The 18,896-nt window shown below is 42.0% G+C and overlaps 1 protein-coding gene across 1 annotated transcript in view; it reads right to left on the reverse strand.

Annotated features, from left to right (window-relative positions):
• Nucleotides 1–18,896, reverse strand: part of slc17a6a (solute carrier family 17 member 6a) — a 37,667-nt gene that overhangs the window by 10,221 nt on the left and 8,550 nt on the right. Inside the window, exons 5-11 of the mRNA XM_062035579.1 lie at nucleotides 15,861–15,948; nucleotides 15,535–15,621; nucleotides 9,215–9,357; nucleotides 8,973–9,122; nucleotides 7,241–7,373; nucleotides 7,044–7,154; nucleotides 6,849–6,976 (exon numbers count right to left, since the gene is read on the reverse strand). Of these exons, the coding sequence (XP_061891563.1) occupies nucleotides 6,849–6,976; nucleotides 7,044–7,154; nucleotides 7,241–7,373; nucleotides 8,973–9,122; nucleotides 9,215–9,357; nucleotides 15,535–15,621; nucleotides 15,861–15,948 (840 nt within the window). The remainder of the gene's footprint in view (nucleotides 1–6,848; nucleotides 6,977–7,043; nucleotides 7,155–7,240; nucleotides 7,374–8,972; nucleotides 9,123–9,214; nucleotides 9,358–15,534; nucleotides 15,622–15,860; nucleotides 15,949–18,896) is intronic.

Raw genomic sequence — 18,896 nt, forward strand, 5'->3', positions numbered from 1 at the left:
CTGGCGAAAGCGGAAGCCAGCCAGAAAGGCTTCGTTTCGCCATTAGGGTGCGTCATTCCCCCAAACTCCTCCTCCGGACAGCAATACTCCATGGGCAACCCAGTCTTCCTCGCCGCCATTGTTTGGTAATCCCATCACACATTTTGCTAAGCAATTCACCGATTGGGCTGTCAGTCAGCTGGAGACCCGCACGGATGACGTCATCCCGCCCACTGTGGATGACGTCAGAGACGAAGATTTTTTTTTTTAATTCTTCTAACTCTTTCTGTCAGCAACCTCCTAAAGACTTTAATTCTAAAATTAAACATTATCAGGACATTCTTTTGAAATTTAGATGTCAGCCACAGTCTCCTTCTGAGTGCCAAGCTCCGCCCCCTAGGACTATAGCCCCGCCCACGTCATTGACCTTTTCCTCTCGTCCTCCTACACGATCTCAGGTGGGGGATGGGAAAAGACATTTTGGACAATTTAGAGGGGAGGATTTTGCCCCCCTCCTGACCTCCCGCCACCCACCCTTAAAGACTGTTCCAGACCGCAAGGAGCGCGTCTGGTATCCGCCCATTGAGGGGGGGGCTGGGGCCGGGAGCTGTGCTGGTGGGGCTGCTCAGCTGCGCCCAGCCAAGCAACAACCTCCATCCCGGCCGCCACCACCAGTCCGTCGGCATGCCAAGCCACAACCCCCAGCTAGACCACCTCCGCCATGCTCATGGCTAACCTCAGCCCGGGTGGGCCTGCAGACGCCACCATCTTTTCCGGTGGGCCTGCAGACGCCACCATCTTTTCCGGTGGGCCTGCAGACGCCACCATCTTTTCCGGTGGGCCTGCAGACGCCACCATCTTTTCCGGTGGGCCTGCAGACGCCACCATCTTTTCCGGTCGGCTTGCAGACGCCACCATCTCCAGTACCTGTTCCTGCACCCCGGCAGGTGCCTGTTCCTGCTCCTCGCCAGGCGCCTGTTCCTGCTCCTCGCCAGGCGCCTGTTCCTGCTCCTCGCCAGACGCCTGTACCTGCTCCACGCCAGACGCCTGTTCCTGCTCCTCGCCAGGCGCCTGTTCCTGCTCCTCGCCAGACGCCTGTTCCTGCTCCTCGCCAGACGCCTGTTCCTGCTCCTCGCCAGACGCCTGTTCCTGCTCCTCGCCAGACGCCTGTACCTGCTCCACGCCAGACGCCTGTACCTGCACCTGCTACCACACCTGACTCGTCCGCTGCTTTCAAGCCTGCCATGACGGTGCTGGTGCGCCCACCTCCCCGTCGACCACGGATGTGGCCGCTCCCTGGTCGTCCACCTCGCCGGGTGCGCCTATCTCCCCGTCGGCCACGTATGTGGCCGTTCCCTAGTCGCCCGCCTTGCCTGCTGCAGCGGCGTTCCACTCGCCGCCGCCACTTGACTTTGCCTCGGTGGATTCGGGGACACTTGGCCTGGCGACCCACCTCCAAGTCCTCCCTCCGCCCGCCCGTGACTTTTGACCCTGCTTGTTTTTTGTTTTTGTTTTTATATGGACATCTGGTATCTGTCCTTGAGGAGGGGGCTCTGTCATGATCCGTGGTCCGGATCATGTTTTTGTGTTTTCTGTTAGTTTTGGACTTCTTGTGTTATTGCTTGTGCACCTGTGAGTTTGTTTAGTCACCATGGTTACTTGATTTTCACCTGCCTTGCACGCGCACCTGTTACTCATCAGAGACTCTATTTAGTTCTGCCTTTTCTGGTCACTCTGTGTGGAGTCATTGTTTTTGCGTCACACCTATGCCACGTAAGTGTTGATTATTCTATGTCCTAGTCCATGCTAAGTAATTAGCTTCATGTGTTTTAGGCACGCTTGCCTTTTTTGTTGTTTTGCCTGCATTTTGGTAGATTGGATTATTTACGTTTAATAAACCAAAGCCTACCTTCACGCTGTCGTCCGGAGCCGTGCATTGTTGCGTTGAGAGAACGAACCGCAGCAAACTGCACCCCTCATGTGACAACAGTATAATGGTAATTATTTGGTCAAAATGTTGCACAGATGATGTTTTACAGACCGTTTAAGCTGCTTTCTGACGGTCTCCTTTAGGATACGCCGTTTTGTGGGTAGTCTTATTTACGTGGCTCCACTTTGACTGTGTCTTCTTCCCTCTATCTTTGTTGTAGTTTTTAGCGCTTCCATGTTGAGTGTACTGACAGATTTAAGTTTGAACTGTACGCTACATTGTATTAGAAATGGCAACAGCGGAGCATGCATGTGCATGTATGAGCCAATCTGCCCCATAACAAGAGGATGGAGAAAAGGGAAGACACTTATTGACTACAGCATCGTACTACAATGGGGCCCTTTGGGTAAATTTATACCAAATATGGATAATCCGCTGAGGTCACCAATGGGAAAAACGCCACCAAATGGGCAAATTCCAAAAGGTTTGTTTCCCGGAAGTAGGAAAGAAGGCAAGATTGTTTTATAAATATCTTCACTAAGCCTCCACGGTTTGATTTCAAATTTTCGGGACTTACTCGGAACCCAAATACACAACAACATGTACCAATAGATAAGAAAAGATTGTCTTGTATAATAGGGCCACTTTAGGGCTGGTACACACAAAGATTTTCAAAATCTGGAGATGATTTGTATCTGTTACAGACCCCACACATACACATACATTTTTGTATATATTGTTTTTCAAATCACCTGACATGTATACTGTGTATATGTACATCATTTTTCATTTTTTTAACATAATTTTTTATATACATGTTACAGGTTATATATCTTTTATTATTGAATGTATCAAATGTGACGACTCTGTCCCCATTATCGATCCAGAGTCAAGTCTTTAAAGCCCAAAATCTCACATGAACTAAGTAATTTAACAATATTTAAAGAAGAAGAACCATAGCAACCACTGGAATAACAGGTAATATGGAATAGGACATACAAGAGGATGCAATGGTGGTGGTCTTCGGAATATTCTGGAGAGAAAAATCCCAAACTAAAGCAACAAAAGACTATGGAGAAAATAATAGAGATGGCGTGAACACAGGCTTTATAATCAACTTGTGAGATAGAGGTGAGTACATTCTCAACAAAGTAGCCCCAATGCTTTTTTTAGCTTCTTGATTGGCTATTTAGCGGGTCACGTCACAATTCATGGAGCAAGGATTCGAGAGGCGTCGGCTTTGCCCACAGACATGAATAGTTTTGGTTGAACACGTTCAATATTTACGATTGTCAGCCCCAAGTTTTGGAGTCAATTATCAGGACAAATTCACTCTTAACACACCTCAGACCACAAGACAATCTTAATCGGGCATTTGCTGTCTTTGGTCGGAAGGGGGGGAAATCGGGACAAAAACACCCGATTGTCTTTGTTTAGAAAATAAATCAAGATCATAGAGACAAGACTTAACTCCGGCCCATTCTGCACAAAAAGATGCCATCATTCTACTTAAAAGTTATGAAGAGGAAGAGGTGTTGGTTGATCCATATTGGGTTAGTTGAGTCATGGCTTAGTCAGAAATAGCTGCCAAAAACTTGCAAAAGAAGAAGAAGCAGCCATGTGACACTGTGAGGATCATGTTATTTGATTTCTCCAGTGCCTTTAACACCATCCAGCCCATTCTGATGAGTGATAAGTTGCTCCGGATGGGTGTCAGTCTCCTGGATCAATGACTACTTGTCTGATAAGTCCCTGTTTGTGCGACTGGGGAGTTCCCTGTCAGATACTCCTGTCCCCATTCCTGTTCACCCTGTACACCTCAGAATTCCAGTATAGCTCCAGGTCCTGCCACCTTCAGAAATACTCTGATGACTCTGCTGTGTATCGGGGAGGGACGGGAAGTGCAGTACAGGACACTGATCGCTGACTTTGCGGAGTGGTCTACGTCATTAGGCCAAATTTATGGGTCTGAAGCCCCCCTAAAATATTCTTAAGCCCCTCCTAAATAATTTGGTGTGATTTGGAATATGACTTTAAATAAATAATAATATAATATGTCATTATTCACTATGATTATAAATCATTTAAAGACCCTTTGTCAGCGCTTATTATCCAATTCAATCCGTTCCATTAGTAACGCCTGCATTACTATACTGAAAATCCAGTCCACGTTTTCACTGTTACCTTAGCAATGTTGAGCCAAAGCTCAGCAGAATGAAGGCGACGTTCAGTGCGTTCACAACACTGCAGGGTAGGATGTCCAAATCAGATTTTTTTTTTTTTGGCAAATCAGGTCTTTTTATGTAGACATTCCAAAAAAAATGTGTCAAGACTCCAATGTGAATGCAAACTGACCCGAATACAGACATGACGTCGCACGTCCTGCAGAGTAAACTTCAAAGTAAACACGTTTCAATTCTAGTCGTCTCAGTACTGGCACATTTGTGGCAATTTCAAGGATTTGTGAGAATTTCAAGTTCCTCACTCGGGAATCTGCCAGACTTAAAAGAGAACTGCACTTTTTTTTGGAATTTTGCCTATCGTTCAAAATCTTTATGAAAGACGTGAAGAAGGATTTATTTTTAATTTTTTTAATGCATTCTAACTCGTAAAGAAACGTAAATAAAAGTCTGCTTACAGCGGAGCCAATGGGAGATCCTCTATTCCGCCCATGAAACCCAATAAATAACCATCCAAAAAGCACCAACAATATTCTATTTATATTTTGTGTCTTGAATATTAACCAAGTATTAGTGATATTGTTAATATAAGCGCTAACGCAGACGATCTATTTATAGCGGCGCCATGATCACGAGCTTGCGTGCCAATGTTGGCATGATCGACTGATCAGCTGCTTCCTCGTTTCCTTGCTCGTCAAACTTTATTGTAGATCATTAATCATGCCTCTCACTTAAATAGTAGAACGAGCACGTATTCCAACAAGTTAGTACACTCTGACAGCCAATTTATGTCCAGAAATGGCAAGAACGACACAAAAAGACGCGGTTTTCTTCACGTGGATATGAGTCATTCATCATCTAAATGGGAATACATGAACATCCTAGCAGTCGGTATTCCAGTGAGAGCAGACATTGCACAGTAAGTGATTGTGTTTGTTGTCTTTCATAAAGTCTACAGTGACAAGTAATCAGTGGTGTGGTTAAAAACGTTGCGTTTTTTAAATGAATGCGCTGCATATACTTAAAATGATCAAAATACGTAAATATTAAATGTAATTATTAATGTACCTGTTACTATATTACATTTATACTTACATCATGTATATAAAACATAAATGGAGGTGTTCTGGTGTTTAAAGGCTTTATAGGCAGAATAGAGCGGCTCCCATTGGTTCCATTGTAAGCAGACTTTTAATCGCATTTATTTACTATTTAGAATGCATTAAAAAAATACATTGTACGTCTTTCAAAATGATTGTGAATGACCAAAAAAAAGTGAAGTTCCCCTTTTAAGTTTTTTTTTCCCATAAGACCTGTTGATACATCTTTTTATACACTTTTTTTTAAAAAGGTCCTGACTTGATTGTCAGTTAAGTAATGTACACATGCACCTCTGCCTACATGTTCAATATTGCAGTGCAACTTTGTTTGTCAATGCTTTATTTAGCCATTTAGTTGATTGTTTATATGAGGGCCACCCACCCTCTCCTTAACATATTGTATTGCTTTTGGTTGTGATTTTTATGCAAGTGTAAAAAAACAGACAAAGTATATTTTATTGTTATTGTTTGTTTCTTTTTGGAGATTTAAAAGTTCACACTGCAATTACAATGTTAAAATACACGAGAAATGCAAGTTTATTTGAAAGCATATACACGCATCAATTTGTAGGTCAATATATCATCGAGCAAAATGTGTTATCGGCCCAGGCCTCATCGTGAATTAACCAAAATGGAGGTAGAAGGTTAAATTATTTATTTACTTTTGATTTTTGCCTAACCCTAATTGTTATGCAAAACACAAAGAGGTTGCTGGTTCTCAGAAGGATATAGAATGACTGAAATAAGAGGTTTTCTTTGCTCTTGGCTTCAGGACTCAAACTTTTAAAGGGGAACTCCACTTTTTTCACCATCATTATGAGAGACAAGAACACACATCTTCATTTTTTTTAGGATTTTAAAGATGATTTTAAAGAAAAGCTCGGAAGACACGGCTAATGGGAGTCACTGTTGTAGCCTTCAAAGCGCTCTAAAGCAACTTCAAAACCCTCCAGCAAAGTTTTATATACATGCTGCAATTTATATATATATATATATATATATATATATATATATATATATATATATATATATATATATATATATATATATATATATATATATATATATATAATGTAGTAACAGAAACATTTATAACACATTTACCGTATTTTGGTCATTTTATGCATTTCCAGAACTTATTTCCTCAGCCCATTTATTTCCGTCTCCATAGCAATGCACAGCAACAAATGTATTCCTACTTCCGGAAACAAACACAAGCGTGTTCTAATAATGGCAGACTTGGTAACAGACAACGAAGACAACTATTTTTGGACAAATGAAGATTCCCAACCTTATCTTTTTAAAGCTGAATGAATGCGGAGGATGAACTGCTGCCTTTACCAAGAAAGAGTGAAACGTTGGAGCAGACGGAAGCCGAAAGAGTGAGGTCGGCGTGACTTTGACGCTACAAACGTGGAACTTGGAGCCAAGCTGTGCTCACTTAAATGTAGAGTTTACCCAAAATCAACTGGAAACTTGCCTGAGACGATTTTTGCAAGTTAGAATGCAAAATAAAAACATGTCTTCTTGTTTCTCATAAGGATTGTGAACGATTCCCCCAAAAAGGTGCAGTTCCCCTTTAAGCATTCTAAAATGCAAATTAAAAATTGTCTTAGTATTTCGATCTCTACTTGTCAAACAACAACAAGAATGACTCACCTTATTCTTTGTCATGGCTCCCACGATTAGAGGACAGACCATCCCTGACAGGGTGCCAACGCCATTGGAGATGCCCATGAGGATGCTGGCATAACGTGGAGCGATGTCTAAATGGTTGACATTGAAACCTGTAACCAGCCAAGCAAAGGTTTTTGCCTCTATCATACAAACTAGGGGAGTTTTTTCAAGTCTCACCTGATATTGCAAACCCACTAAAGCCCACAGCCAGCACCAAGAAGGAGATGGCCATCCCCTTACTGTGAGAGTAACCCACCACCAGTAGGAGGGTGGCCTCCATACCGAACCCTAAAAACGAGCAAAGTCAACATCTGCACAGTTGTCTTGACTCCAGATTGCACGCTCACTTCCACACAAACGCACTGCTAACCCACCTCCACAGTTCATGATCTTGCGCACCGTGGTGGTGGACATGATGTTGTGTGTACGCAGGTAGTCGGCTAACTGGCCTCCTAAGGGCACAATGATGGTCATGACCAAGTGGGGGAGCGCTGACACCATTCCGACCTGGGAAGCACATGTGAAAGATGAATCTGTCAGGGTGTTTGTGTTGACTCTGGGCTAATGTCTGGGTCGTATATCACACTCCGTAATCACACGCTCTCCTCCTGAGCCCGGCTCACAAATGCCAGACAGGCTTGATTCATGCTTCTCTCTCATGAGGGAGACGAGATTATTTGGTTTGAAGATGACACGTTCACTGATTACAACGCGACAAATCTCACAAGCAACTCGACCCCAAATCCGATTGTTTCTGTTTTGGCAGCACAGGGACAACGTGGTTAGCATGCCTGCTCCGTAGCCAGGAGGTTTTGGGTTGGAATCTCGGCTATTGGGACCTATGATGACTTACGGCTTTTCTGACTGATGAATGTTGTTACAAAGTTGGATACTCGTGTTTAACAATGTCAAATCATAAAGGTCATGCATTTTGACGTGAGCTTGCACACAGTTTTGTAAGTCTCTGTTGGTGGGGTTTTGTAGTCTGGCTATGTTCTGACATAACGGTTTATAAAAGTGACTGTTAAAGTACCACTGATAGTCACACACACACACTTGGTGTGGTGAAATTACTCTCTGCATTTGACCCATCCCCTTGTTCCACCCCCTGGGAGGTGAGGGGAGCAGTGAGCAGGAGCGGTGGCTACGCTCTGGAATCATATTGGTGACACCAAAGTATATCAATACATATTATCCAGACCACAAATAAGTGTTTTAAATCATCATAGGTCCCTTTCAACATTTTTACGCATTTCACAGGGAATGCGAAGTGTTCCCAAATGGTGGAAGAGGGTCTCTAAGCCCTGGTTTCTCTTTAGCACTATTGATAGCTATGGTTCTCCTTAGCCTGGGCTGCACTGTAGGACAATAATCATGAATCATCATACACTCCTTCAAGGCTAATCCTTTCAGGTCAATCTGGAGCGATTGCGAGGTATATCATCAGAGCCACACAGCCAATCACATGTTCATGTCTACACTAAGTGTGCCTAGTGTAGACATGAACACTAGGCACACTTCCAGTACCAGGGTCTCTGCAGGTTTCAACAAGCCAAATTTAAGACTTTTTTTTAAGACCATAATAAATACAATTTAAGACCCATTTCACATCGATACAGGCAAAAAAGTACAAGAGACGAAGGAAAACACCAGAAACCTCTCTGTTGTAAACCAAGATTTGTTTGGAAGTCAGCACTAGCTGGTGGTGTTCGATAAATTCTGACAGGGCAGCACAGTTAGTTCCGCTGTGTATTTACGTTATAGCGTCCTCAAAAATCGAAACATTTCAAAGCGAGACTAACGTTTATGCATGTTTTGAATAAAAGTAACATCAATACATTTTTAAGACCTTTCAACATCGTATTTAAGATCTTTAATGCGATTTTAGGAGAATTTTAGACATTTTAAGGCCTTAAATTCAAATTATTGGATTTAAGACTCTGTAAGACTCCGCGGATACCCTAAGTATATCAGTAAGTGTGTACAGAGTGGAAGATCAGTATGCCGCTGCACCTGAGAATATTACAAAACTAAAGGTTCAGTCCCAAAAAATCTGATTACAAATACATGTAGAGTTAGACCAGTCATTCTAAAGGATTTGCTGACCTTGCTTATCTCAAAGCCAAACACCTCTTCAAAGTATGCGGGCTGACTGATTAGTAGCAGATAAAATGTCCAGCTCCTGCAGAAGTTGGCCACAATTATTGCATAGACGGGCATAGAAGTGAAGAACTTCCTCCAGGGAGTCTTGAATTTCTAAAACATAAAATCATTTTGCATGAAGAAACTGCATGTTGTAGGGGTGGTGTTACACAAATGGAGGGAGGAATGACGGACAGAGGACTGACCTCCATGGCGCTCAACATCTGGGCGGTTTCACCGATGCTCTCTTCGATGTAACGACGCTCCTCCTCGCTGATGGTCGGGTGCTCGGCCGGGCTCTCGTAGGACACCAAGATCCAGAACATGTACCAAATTAAGCCAAAGGTTCCTGCATGTGCATGTTACAATGTGTACATCTTCAGTTTTTCAAAACAAACTCAAATATTAAGCAATTGTCTCTTATTATGTACTTACTTACACACTACGGGCCTGTTCTACTAAGATCCAAATAACACGTGCAAACTGCTGCAGGTGATCTACTAAGACTCCGTGTACAATTGATAACCTATAGATAATGTCTATGAATGTTCTCATTCCTCCAGGTCATTGTCATCTCAGGGCATTCAATCCACCTCACCGTCAAAGCCAACGACAGTCGTTGAAGTGTAATTTCTTCTTGTTAGGATTGAAGTATTGTGTGGCAGAACGTTCGCTGTGGATCGACTACTACCAGTCCAAAATAGTCGGAATCCCCCGCGTAAGCATTCCATTAGTTGTAAACAAATGGCATACTGGTCATCTTCTGTGACCAGAATGTTTCTAACTCCTGTTATTTGTTGGAGGCTAAATTGCAGAGTCTTTTAAGAATGGCTGAAAGGACAGTGTTGTATGTGGGAGACAGGTGGTGTCGTAGACCACCTCCTCTGTTCAGGGATGGTTTTTCAAGCTTGACATAGATGGCTTCCCTCACTCCTCTTTCGTACCATCCATCCTCCCTGTCCAGAATTTGTAAATTGTTGTTCTCAAGGGAGTGCTGTTTCTCCCTGAGGTGCAGGAGTCTTGACTTGCCCGTCTATGCTGTGCCATGTGTCGGCTTAGTGGTTGTTTTGTTTCCCCAATATATGAATTGTTTTTGTGGGTGTGGGGTGTCCGGTCTTTGTCTCAGTTAGTTGCCTGGTTTGAAGTGTACTGGGATGTTGTGTTGGTTAAACCAAACAGTCCAGTAGCGATCGATTGAATGCCCTGAGATATATAAATAATATATATACACTATTCAGTGTTTCCCCCAGAAAATGTGTTAGTTAAGGTGGTGACTCTCCAGGGGGAGGGGACCAGGGAAGGGAGTGGGTGGGTGTAAGGATCGCTGTTACTCGGCCTGTCGCCATCACGTCTCCACCTCGTCGCTGCCACCACAGCCTGGGGGGGCAATAGACTACAGACTGAGGTGAAGTAGGCCGGCTTCGTCGCATGAGGAAGCCTACAACTTTTGGTTGTGTTTTCCGCTCCATTTGCTGAATGGCGATATACTATATATATCTCGATATTTTTTCCGTAAAGTAAAACAAAACAGTCCTAGTTACCTGAGATACTAAGTACGTCAAAATAATGACTAAATAATGGCTTACGAAGTCAAAATAATGACTTACAAAGTCAAATGAATGACTTACACTGTAAGTAAGCGTTTGCAATAAGTGTTTGAAAAAAAGAGTTAAAAGTGGGGCCACATGCTGACATATGTTCAACTCATCATGCTTCATTTATTACAGCATTTGGGAAGCCTGTAGTTGATTTTTATTATGTAAATGTTATATTTTTATCAACATGTGCCATTCAAAACTAGGCTGCTACATTACTAACAATTAATGTAACTATAGCTGAAAAAATAGTACAATAGCAATAGGAGAGACTATTCATCCCTGAACACCATGGAGTTCATGTAGGCTTTATGATGCAGTTACATTATTATATCAACTACCAGAGACAGAAACTCTTCATTTAACATAATGTCTTTTTTTGCTGCTTCAACACAGCTCAATCAACACAGAAAAAGGTAAAGAGAAATAACTTAGTTGTTAACTGTAGGTCAATAATGCTTGTCTTTCTCTCAGACAGACAGGGCTTTGCTGTCCGTAACACACGCATGCACGCACACACAGACACCGCACAGTGAGCTAACGTTAGGCTAAAAGCTAATTAGCCTTCACCTCAAGGACTGCGAGCGAGCTGAGCTGCCGCTTATGTTTCTAGGACGTCAACAGGCTCATAGTGATGTTAGTAGTAGTTGACTGGGAGGTGTTTATTATAATTTTGCTTACCTGCTAAACACCTTTCTGCTCACCAGACCGCAGGAGCACTGACTACATGCGCTCTGAATACGCACTGCTGATTGGCTGTTACATGCGCTCTGAATACGCACTGCTGATTGGCTGTTACATGCGCTCTGAATACGCACTGCTGATTGGCTGTTACATGCGCTCTGAATACGCATACGCACTGCTGATTGGCTGTTACATGCGCTCTGAATACGCACTGCTGATTGGCTGTTACCGCTCTGTGTGTAACCAATCAGATGGTTCTGTGGGTGGGACAATGCTGGGTGCTGCAGAGAGGCAGAGGCAGACCTAAGCGGAGCAGCTTGTTGTTAAGGCGGCCGCCTTTACAACAAAGCGCTGCGGGAAACCCTGCTATTACTGAGCTTGTTGCGCGACCCCGAGAGGGACAAGTGGTAGAAAATGGATAGATGAGTGGATGGATGAACGTGTTGCGGATGATCTATTAAGACTCTGTACAATTGATACACCCCTGGTGTATCAAGCTAACCAATTGCAAATCTATGAAAGATGGATTTGTTTTCTCTTTTTGCTGTTTGACTCTTAATGCAAGCGTTCCTGACCCCAGAATAAACAATTATATATATTTCCGTCCTTTTATGTCATCCATGCTTTGTAATAAAGCTGCTGTATGTCACAGATAAGCGCCGCTCTAAGAGGCACTCGCTCTCAAACGAGTTGCAAAGCCACTTTCTTCCTGGTCCAACCATGTAAGTACACCCCACTACTACACAAGAACAAAACAAAAGGGTAACGTTATGTTACAAAAAGCAGTGTTAGGAAAAGTGTCATTGAATATTATCATGTATTCAAGTCATGGAATTCTCAGGGCATTAAATCGACTGTTCAGCTCTAGTCTAAGGGCATGGTGCAGAATCTAAAGTATTTCTCCTCTCCAAGCGGGGATATGCAGAGACAAGTATGGTTTCGCTCCTTTATGGTGCAAGAAAAGTGTTGTTGGAAAAGGATATGATTTTTTTCATTGGTTCAACAAGAATATAGCAACCACAATATCATCCGTTTAAATCCTTTCATTTTCAAATACCTCTTTTGTGTGTGTGCACAAGACAGTTTTGATTGGCAGCCTGAGCTTTATTTGTTAAACCAGTTCTCTGAAACCACTATTGGTAACATATGCTAGTGTGTTCTTTTATTTCTTTTGTTTATTTGTTTATTTATATTTTGCAATGGTGATCAGATTGAGTTAAAATGTGTTGTTTATGTTGACCATGTACTGCCTCTTTATTGTTAGAGCGCACACTGCTTGTTGCAGAAACTGCCACTTGCCAAAATAATGCGGTTGCATTGTTCTCTAATAGCACGTAACCAATACTGTAAGTCTCTCTTCATAATAAACCCGTTGAGGCAAATGGCCACCCCCACACACATTTTATTATGCAAAATGTAATTTCTCACCCTCAAGACGCTTAAACATTCATTATTGATATTCCAGGATTTCATGACATCATGAAGGAAATCATCCTTCCTCAAGGACATGATGACCTCACTCCTTGTATACACACATACACACACCCCTCCAGGGAGGACAGCGGTCTAAAGATACAGGCTTTGCTACACATCTTAAAGTAAAGTGAAGCTCTGTCCGTCAGCTCCAGACTTGTGATAGTGTTATACAGTTTTTATGTCAGCAAATAGGCTAACTTAGCATGATGTTGATGTTGAAAGATGATATGACTGAGTGCAAATATACTTTGTGTGGGACATTGTGTGCGCTGTACATCACCATGCGGTAAACCATCCTTTCTCAAAATACTTGGGCATGCACAACTGAACCCGCTACAACTCCAGATAACAACGTAACACAATGAAGTCCACTTTTACTGCAAACATCATCTCATCGGAAATGTGCTGTCAACATAACAATAACATTCAATTGTACTGACGTGTCTAAAGCTGATTTTGCCTGAATGAAAGTGATGTGAAACGCTGTCAGTATAATGTTAAAGTACCAATGATTGTCACACGCACACACTAGGTGTGGCAAAATTAACCTCTGCACTTGACCCATCACCCTAGATCACCCCCTGAGAGGTGAAGGGAGCAGTGAGCAGCAGCGGTGGCCGCACCCGGGAATCATTTTTGGCGATTCAACCCCCAATTCCAACCCTTGGCGCTGAGTGCCAAGCAGGGAGGTAATGGGTCCCATTTTTATAGTCTTTGGTATGACTCGGCCGGGGTTTGAACTCACAACCTACCGATCTCAGGGCGGACACTGTAACCACTAGGCCACTGAGTAGTTGTCATGTCTGTCAGGTGCTGTGCGTGTCAAATTATTCATATTAACTTGGACTTGTCATGCTCTGTCACTTATTGGAATATTAACAGAAATGTAATTCCCTCCTTCTGGTGACACATGTGACTCAGACGTGCTTGGGAGCAGAAAGTTGTGAGGTCAATTACATTTTGAAGTCAAGTTTTTAAATGTATGTTTTAGTGATGTTAACACAGTGGATTGTTTTTGTGTTGCTCAAGGTAATATTTAAATGCCATGATTTCAGCCTTTCAAAACTCCTCTTGGATCACCATTTTTTGTTAAATCCTGGTTACGGTCCTGGTTACAGTGTATATGTACAAAGTGGATAAAGTGCAAAATAGCGTGTCTCAGAGACAGCTCATTAGCATTAAAGCTACAGACACACACAATTACAAGTGTTGTCGCTAGGGCTTACTATAAGCACTTTAAAACAGTCTAAATTCCTGCATCGAGGCTACATTTTCACAAATAAACGGTGAAACGTCTGAAACTTTTATAATTGTTTAAAAATTATGTAATATGAGACCTTTTAACAAGTTTGTTGGTAAGGGGTTTTGTTGTCCCAAACACAAAATAACCGGACTGCACCAAACAACAAGACAACAATAAAACAATAATAATATAAAGTACATTAGGACTAAAAAATGGAACAATAAACCAAATGACTAATGACAGACTAGCAATTAAATGACCATAGAAATTTGGATTTAAGTGTAAGAGTGCTTAAGTGCAAAAAAGTTATACAAGAAGGGAATTGCACATTGCCCGTTAAAAAGTGCTAATTCACAAGTTTGTAAATGCTGGTGTAAATTTGTCCCATTGCACGTATTTTGTACACACATATCGAATTGATGGCAACTGGACTGTTCAGATTGTTTTGAAGACTTTTTTCCTTTCATTCCATCAGGCTTCGTCAGTTCATGCTCACAGATTTACAGCAGGTCTGAGAGCCTGGTGCTGGTTCCAAAGTATCTATCCTCCACAAAAGGGGACATGCCCAGGCAGGGATCATTTATATCGGAAACTAAATATGTTTGTTGTGATTCAACACTTGGTAAATACAGTATATGTGTGCCGTTAGGGCCAGCAAGGCCTTCTCTGGTGGCCTAACATAAATCATGATCATAGATTAACAAAAGTTCATTTTAATCTACTTTCCATAAAATATTAATCATATTCTCTTCATGTCTTTTTAGGCTCCAGTGTTGCTTGTTTTTACGATAGAGCTTTTATCCAATCAGAATTCAGTTAGTTTGTTGCCAGCGCTGTATGAATTCTGCCGGATAGACAATTGATAGACAGTTACGATAGCCAATCAGATCACGAATTGTTGACAGTAGCCCATCTAGGTAGCCTTACGCTAAACGTGACTGTTATTGGATTTTCACTTGTCACTCCCATGTGAGAATCCAATCACAAGTTGTAATTTGCGAAAAGCAGGAAGGGGCACCAAAGCCATACCCGGCCAATGGAGAAATCATTGGTTCTCACTTTTTTAACTCACAAAGAAAAAGTTCAAATATTTTATTTATTTATTTTTCCACATTTAATGTGTTCTTTACAATTATTTAAATTTTGACAGTACCACGTAAGGTTTGTTTTAAATGCTGATGCGGGTTCATTGATTTTTAAATGTGCCAAAATATAGCCTGTTTTGTACACTGTTGAGGTGGTTCAATGCTCAGTAGTGCACAAGTGTGTTTTCCGTATAGTATTTCTCCAGCCGTGGTCATGTGGTGACATAAATGATGGTATTTTGAGGGGTATTTATTAAAGTCGGACTAAGTAGGACATCACTGAAGGCCTAGGTGGGAAACGCACTGGTAATTACCCTTGTTTATAATAATGACCCTTTGCACTTTGGATACCAGAAAGAGACGGAAGCTGGTGAAGATAGAGATACTGAATAAAGATAGTGTGAGGTATGCAAGTTGAATGATGAGATGAGAGGTTAGCTTACCGTACACATAGAAGACAGACGACCACCCGGTGTACTGGACCAAGATTCCAGCCAGAGGCATGGCTATGACCGCTCCAGCGTAGGAGCCTACACAGGACAAACACAATGACTCAGCAGAATATGACGCTCAACGCTGTACTCACAAAGGAAGCGGCCAGGAGTCATCCTAGTACACATTACAGAGCTATATATCCTCCTGCAGAACCATCGTCCTCTACAGTAGACTTTTTGTTGTAACAATAGAGCAACAATTCATGTCCACTGCAGAGGTTCTTAGGTGGATAACCAACTGGAAGAAAATGACAGTCGAGCACAAAAATAAGTACCACAGAAAGAGATGGTTGCCAGTCGACTTCTCTCCAATGGAGGAGCCCATTTACTCCAGATGCCATGACAGGCTGGATAAGTCACGCCCTGTAAACACACAAATGAACTTACAATCAAACTTTCTAACACAAACACAAGCTTTTCTGATAACTTCAACATGGTTTATGTTTTAGTTTTTTTGGACATGCCAAAAATCTGGGTACTTTATAAGGTATACAAGAGCTGTATCAAAAAGTCAAGCTATACAAAAATATGAGGTAGTAATCTAACGATAGAATACTACATGTTGAATATTGTAACAGTCTACACTGCCTCTTAAAGTACCTGTTGATAATATCACAAAGACCTGCTTGAACAGCAATTTGAGAGCTCTCAAGATGGGCGAAATATAATGTCTTTTTCTTGGGATACATTGTGGTTGTCTACAGCTAGGCTTTCTAGTTATCTTCATAAAACTAGATTTTTTTTGTATGCAGATGTTGTATATGTGAACATGTACATAATATTAACTCAACTTCTAATACTCTATGGATTTGTATAATTAATACAGAGCAGTGGTTCAATTACAATGTAAATATACTGAACAGAAATATAAACACAACACTTGTTTTTGCTCCCATTTTTCATGAGTTAAACTCAAATATCTAAAACCTCTACTATATACACAAAACATGTATTCATCTCAAATACTGTTCACAAATCTGTCTAAATCTGTGTTTGTGAGCATTTCTTCTATGCCAAGATAATCCATCCCACCTCACAGGTGTGGCATATCAAGATAACAGCATGATTTTTGCACAGGTGAGCCTTAAGCTGCCCACAATAAAAGGCCACACTAAAATGTGCAGTTTTGCTTTATTGGGGGTCTGGGGGGTCAGAAAAGCAGTCAGTAATGATTCCCGGGCGCGGCCACCGCTGCTGCTCACTGCTCCCCTCACCTCCCAGGGGGTGATCAAGGGTGATGGGTCAAATGCAGAGAATAATTTCGCCACACCTAGTGTGTGTGTGACAATCATTGGCACTTTAACTTGAACTTATTTGCCTCACGCAGTGCAACACATCTCCTTCGCATGGACTTGATCAGGTTGTTGACTGGACTGTGGAATGTTAGTCCACTCCTCTTTAATGGCTCGGTGAACTTGCTGGATATTGGCAGAAACTGGAACACGCTGTTGTATACGCTGATCCACAGCATCCCAAACATGCTCAATGGGTGACATGTCCAGTGAGTATGCTGGCCATGCAAGAACTGGGATGTTTTCAGCTTCCAGGAATGGTGTACACATCCTTGCAACATGGGGCTATGCATTGTCATGCTGCAACATGAGGTGATGGCACAACAATGGGCCTGAGGATCTAGTAATGATATCTCCGTGTATTCACAATGCCATCAATAAAATGCACTTGTGTTCATTGTCCATAACATACGCCTGCCCATACCCTAAACCCACCCCCACCGTGGGGGTGATTCACAACCCTGACATCGGCAAACCGCTCTCCCAAACGCCACCACACACTGAACAGTGAAAACCAGGATTCTTTTCCGAGAAGGGAACACCTCTCCAACGTGCCAGACGCTATCGAATGTGAGCATTTGCCCACTCAAGTCTGTTACAATGAAGAACTGCAGTCAGGTCCAGACCCCGATGAGGACGACGAGCATGCAGATGAGCTTCTCTGAGACGGTTTCTCACAGTTTGTGCAGAGTTATTTGGTTGTGCAAACCAACTGTTGCAGCAGCTGTTCAAGTGGCTAGTCTCAGACGATCATGGAGGTGCACCTGCTGGATGTGGAGGTCCTGGACTGGTGTGATTACACGTGGTCTGTGGTTGTGAGGCCGGTTGGATGTACTGCCAAATTCTCTGAAACGCCTTTGGAGACAACTTATGGTAGAGAAATGAACAGCTCTGGTGGACATTCCTGCGGTCCGCATGCCAACTGCACGCTCCCTCAAAACTTGGAACATCTGTGGCATTGTGCTGTGTGATAAAACTGCACATTCCAGAGTTGCCTGTTATTGTGGGCAGCCTAAGGCACACCTGTGCAATAATCATGCTCTTTAATCAGCATCTTGATATGCCACACCTGTGAGGTGGGATGGAATATTTTGGCAAAGAGGAAATGCTCACTAACACAGATTTAGACTGATTGGTTAACAATATTTGAGAGGAAAATATATTTTGTGTGTATAGTAAACGTTTTAGATCTTTGAGTTCAACTCATGAAAAATAGGAGCAAAAACATAAGTGTTGTGTTTATATTTTTGTTCAGTGTACATAAACTTGTATTGCAATGTTTATTGTACTGATTTATTTTTCATGAATTCTGTGCTGGCCTGGCCTTCTGGATCAAAATATAGAATGCTATTTTATTTGTGGGGTTTTGCACAGTGTAGGGCATCGCTGGCAAATTTCTGGAAACTAATAATGTAAACTAACGGAAAATAACTGGAAAATGTGTGTTATTTTAGAAAATATACCAACTATAATCAACATTCAGTTATGTAATAAGCTAGCATGCATGAAAACTATAGATGGACAATTGGACCGGGAAAATTAACGATTATCCTGTCGTTTTTGTATAATATTATCAGAAAATTGTATATTTTAGCATCTCAACTTCCCATAGCTTATGTTGTATTGTTCTTCTTTTGACAACACACCAGATGAGACTGAATCAACAGCGCCTCTGCTGGTTGAAGCTAAGTAGCACAGTTTATTTTACAGTTTTGCATCAATTATCCAATATTAAAGATGAGTACTCAATCAAATGAAACAATATGTATATCTCTATGTAAACGTATAATAATAATTCTCAACTGAAGTGGATTTTAACTGTAAATATTGGGGATGTCTTGATGAAGGTGTGATGCTGTTGATTCTGATACCGATCATCCATGACTGAGATTGGTCGTTACCAATACCGATCACATGTGTGAAGTCTACATTTGTATGCTTTCATGGTGAGTGCTATTGACAGTTTAACAGTATCAACACAATATTAAATCAGTTCCTTATTCTCTTTTATTACATACA

This window comes from Entelurus aequoreus, linkage group LG24 (genome assembly GCF_033978785.1).
Source record: "Entelurus aequoreus isolate RoL-2023_Sb linkage group LG24, RoL_Eaeq_v1.1, whole genome shotgun sequence".
Lineage (NCBI taxonomy): Eukaryota > Metazoa > Chordata > Actinopteri > Syngnathiformes > Syngnathidae > Entelurus > Entelurus aequoreus.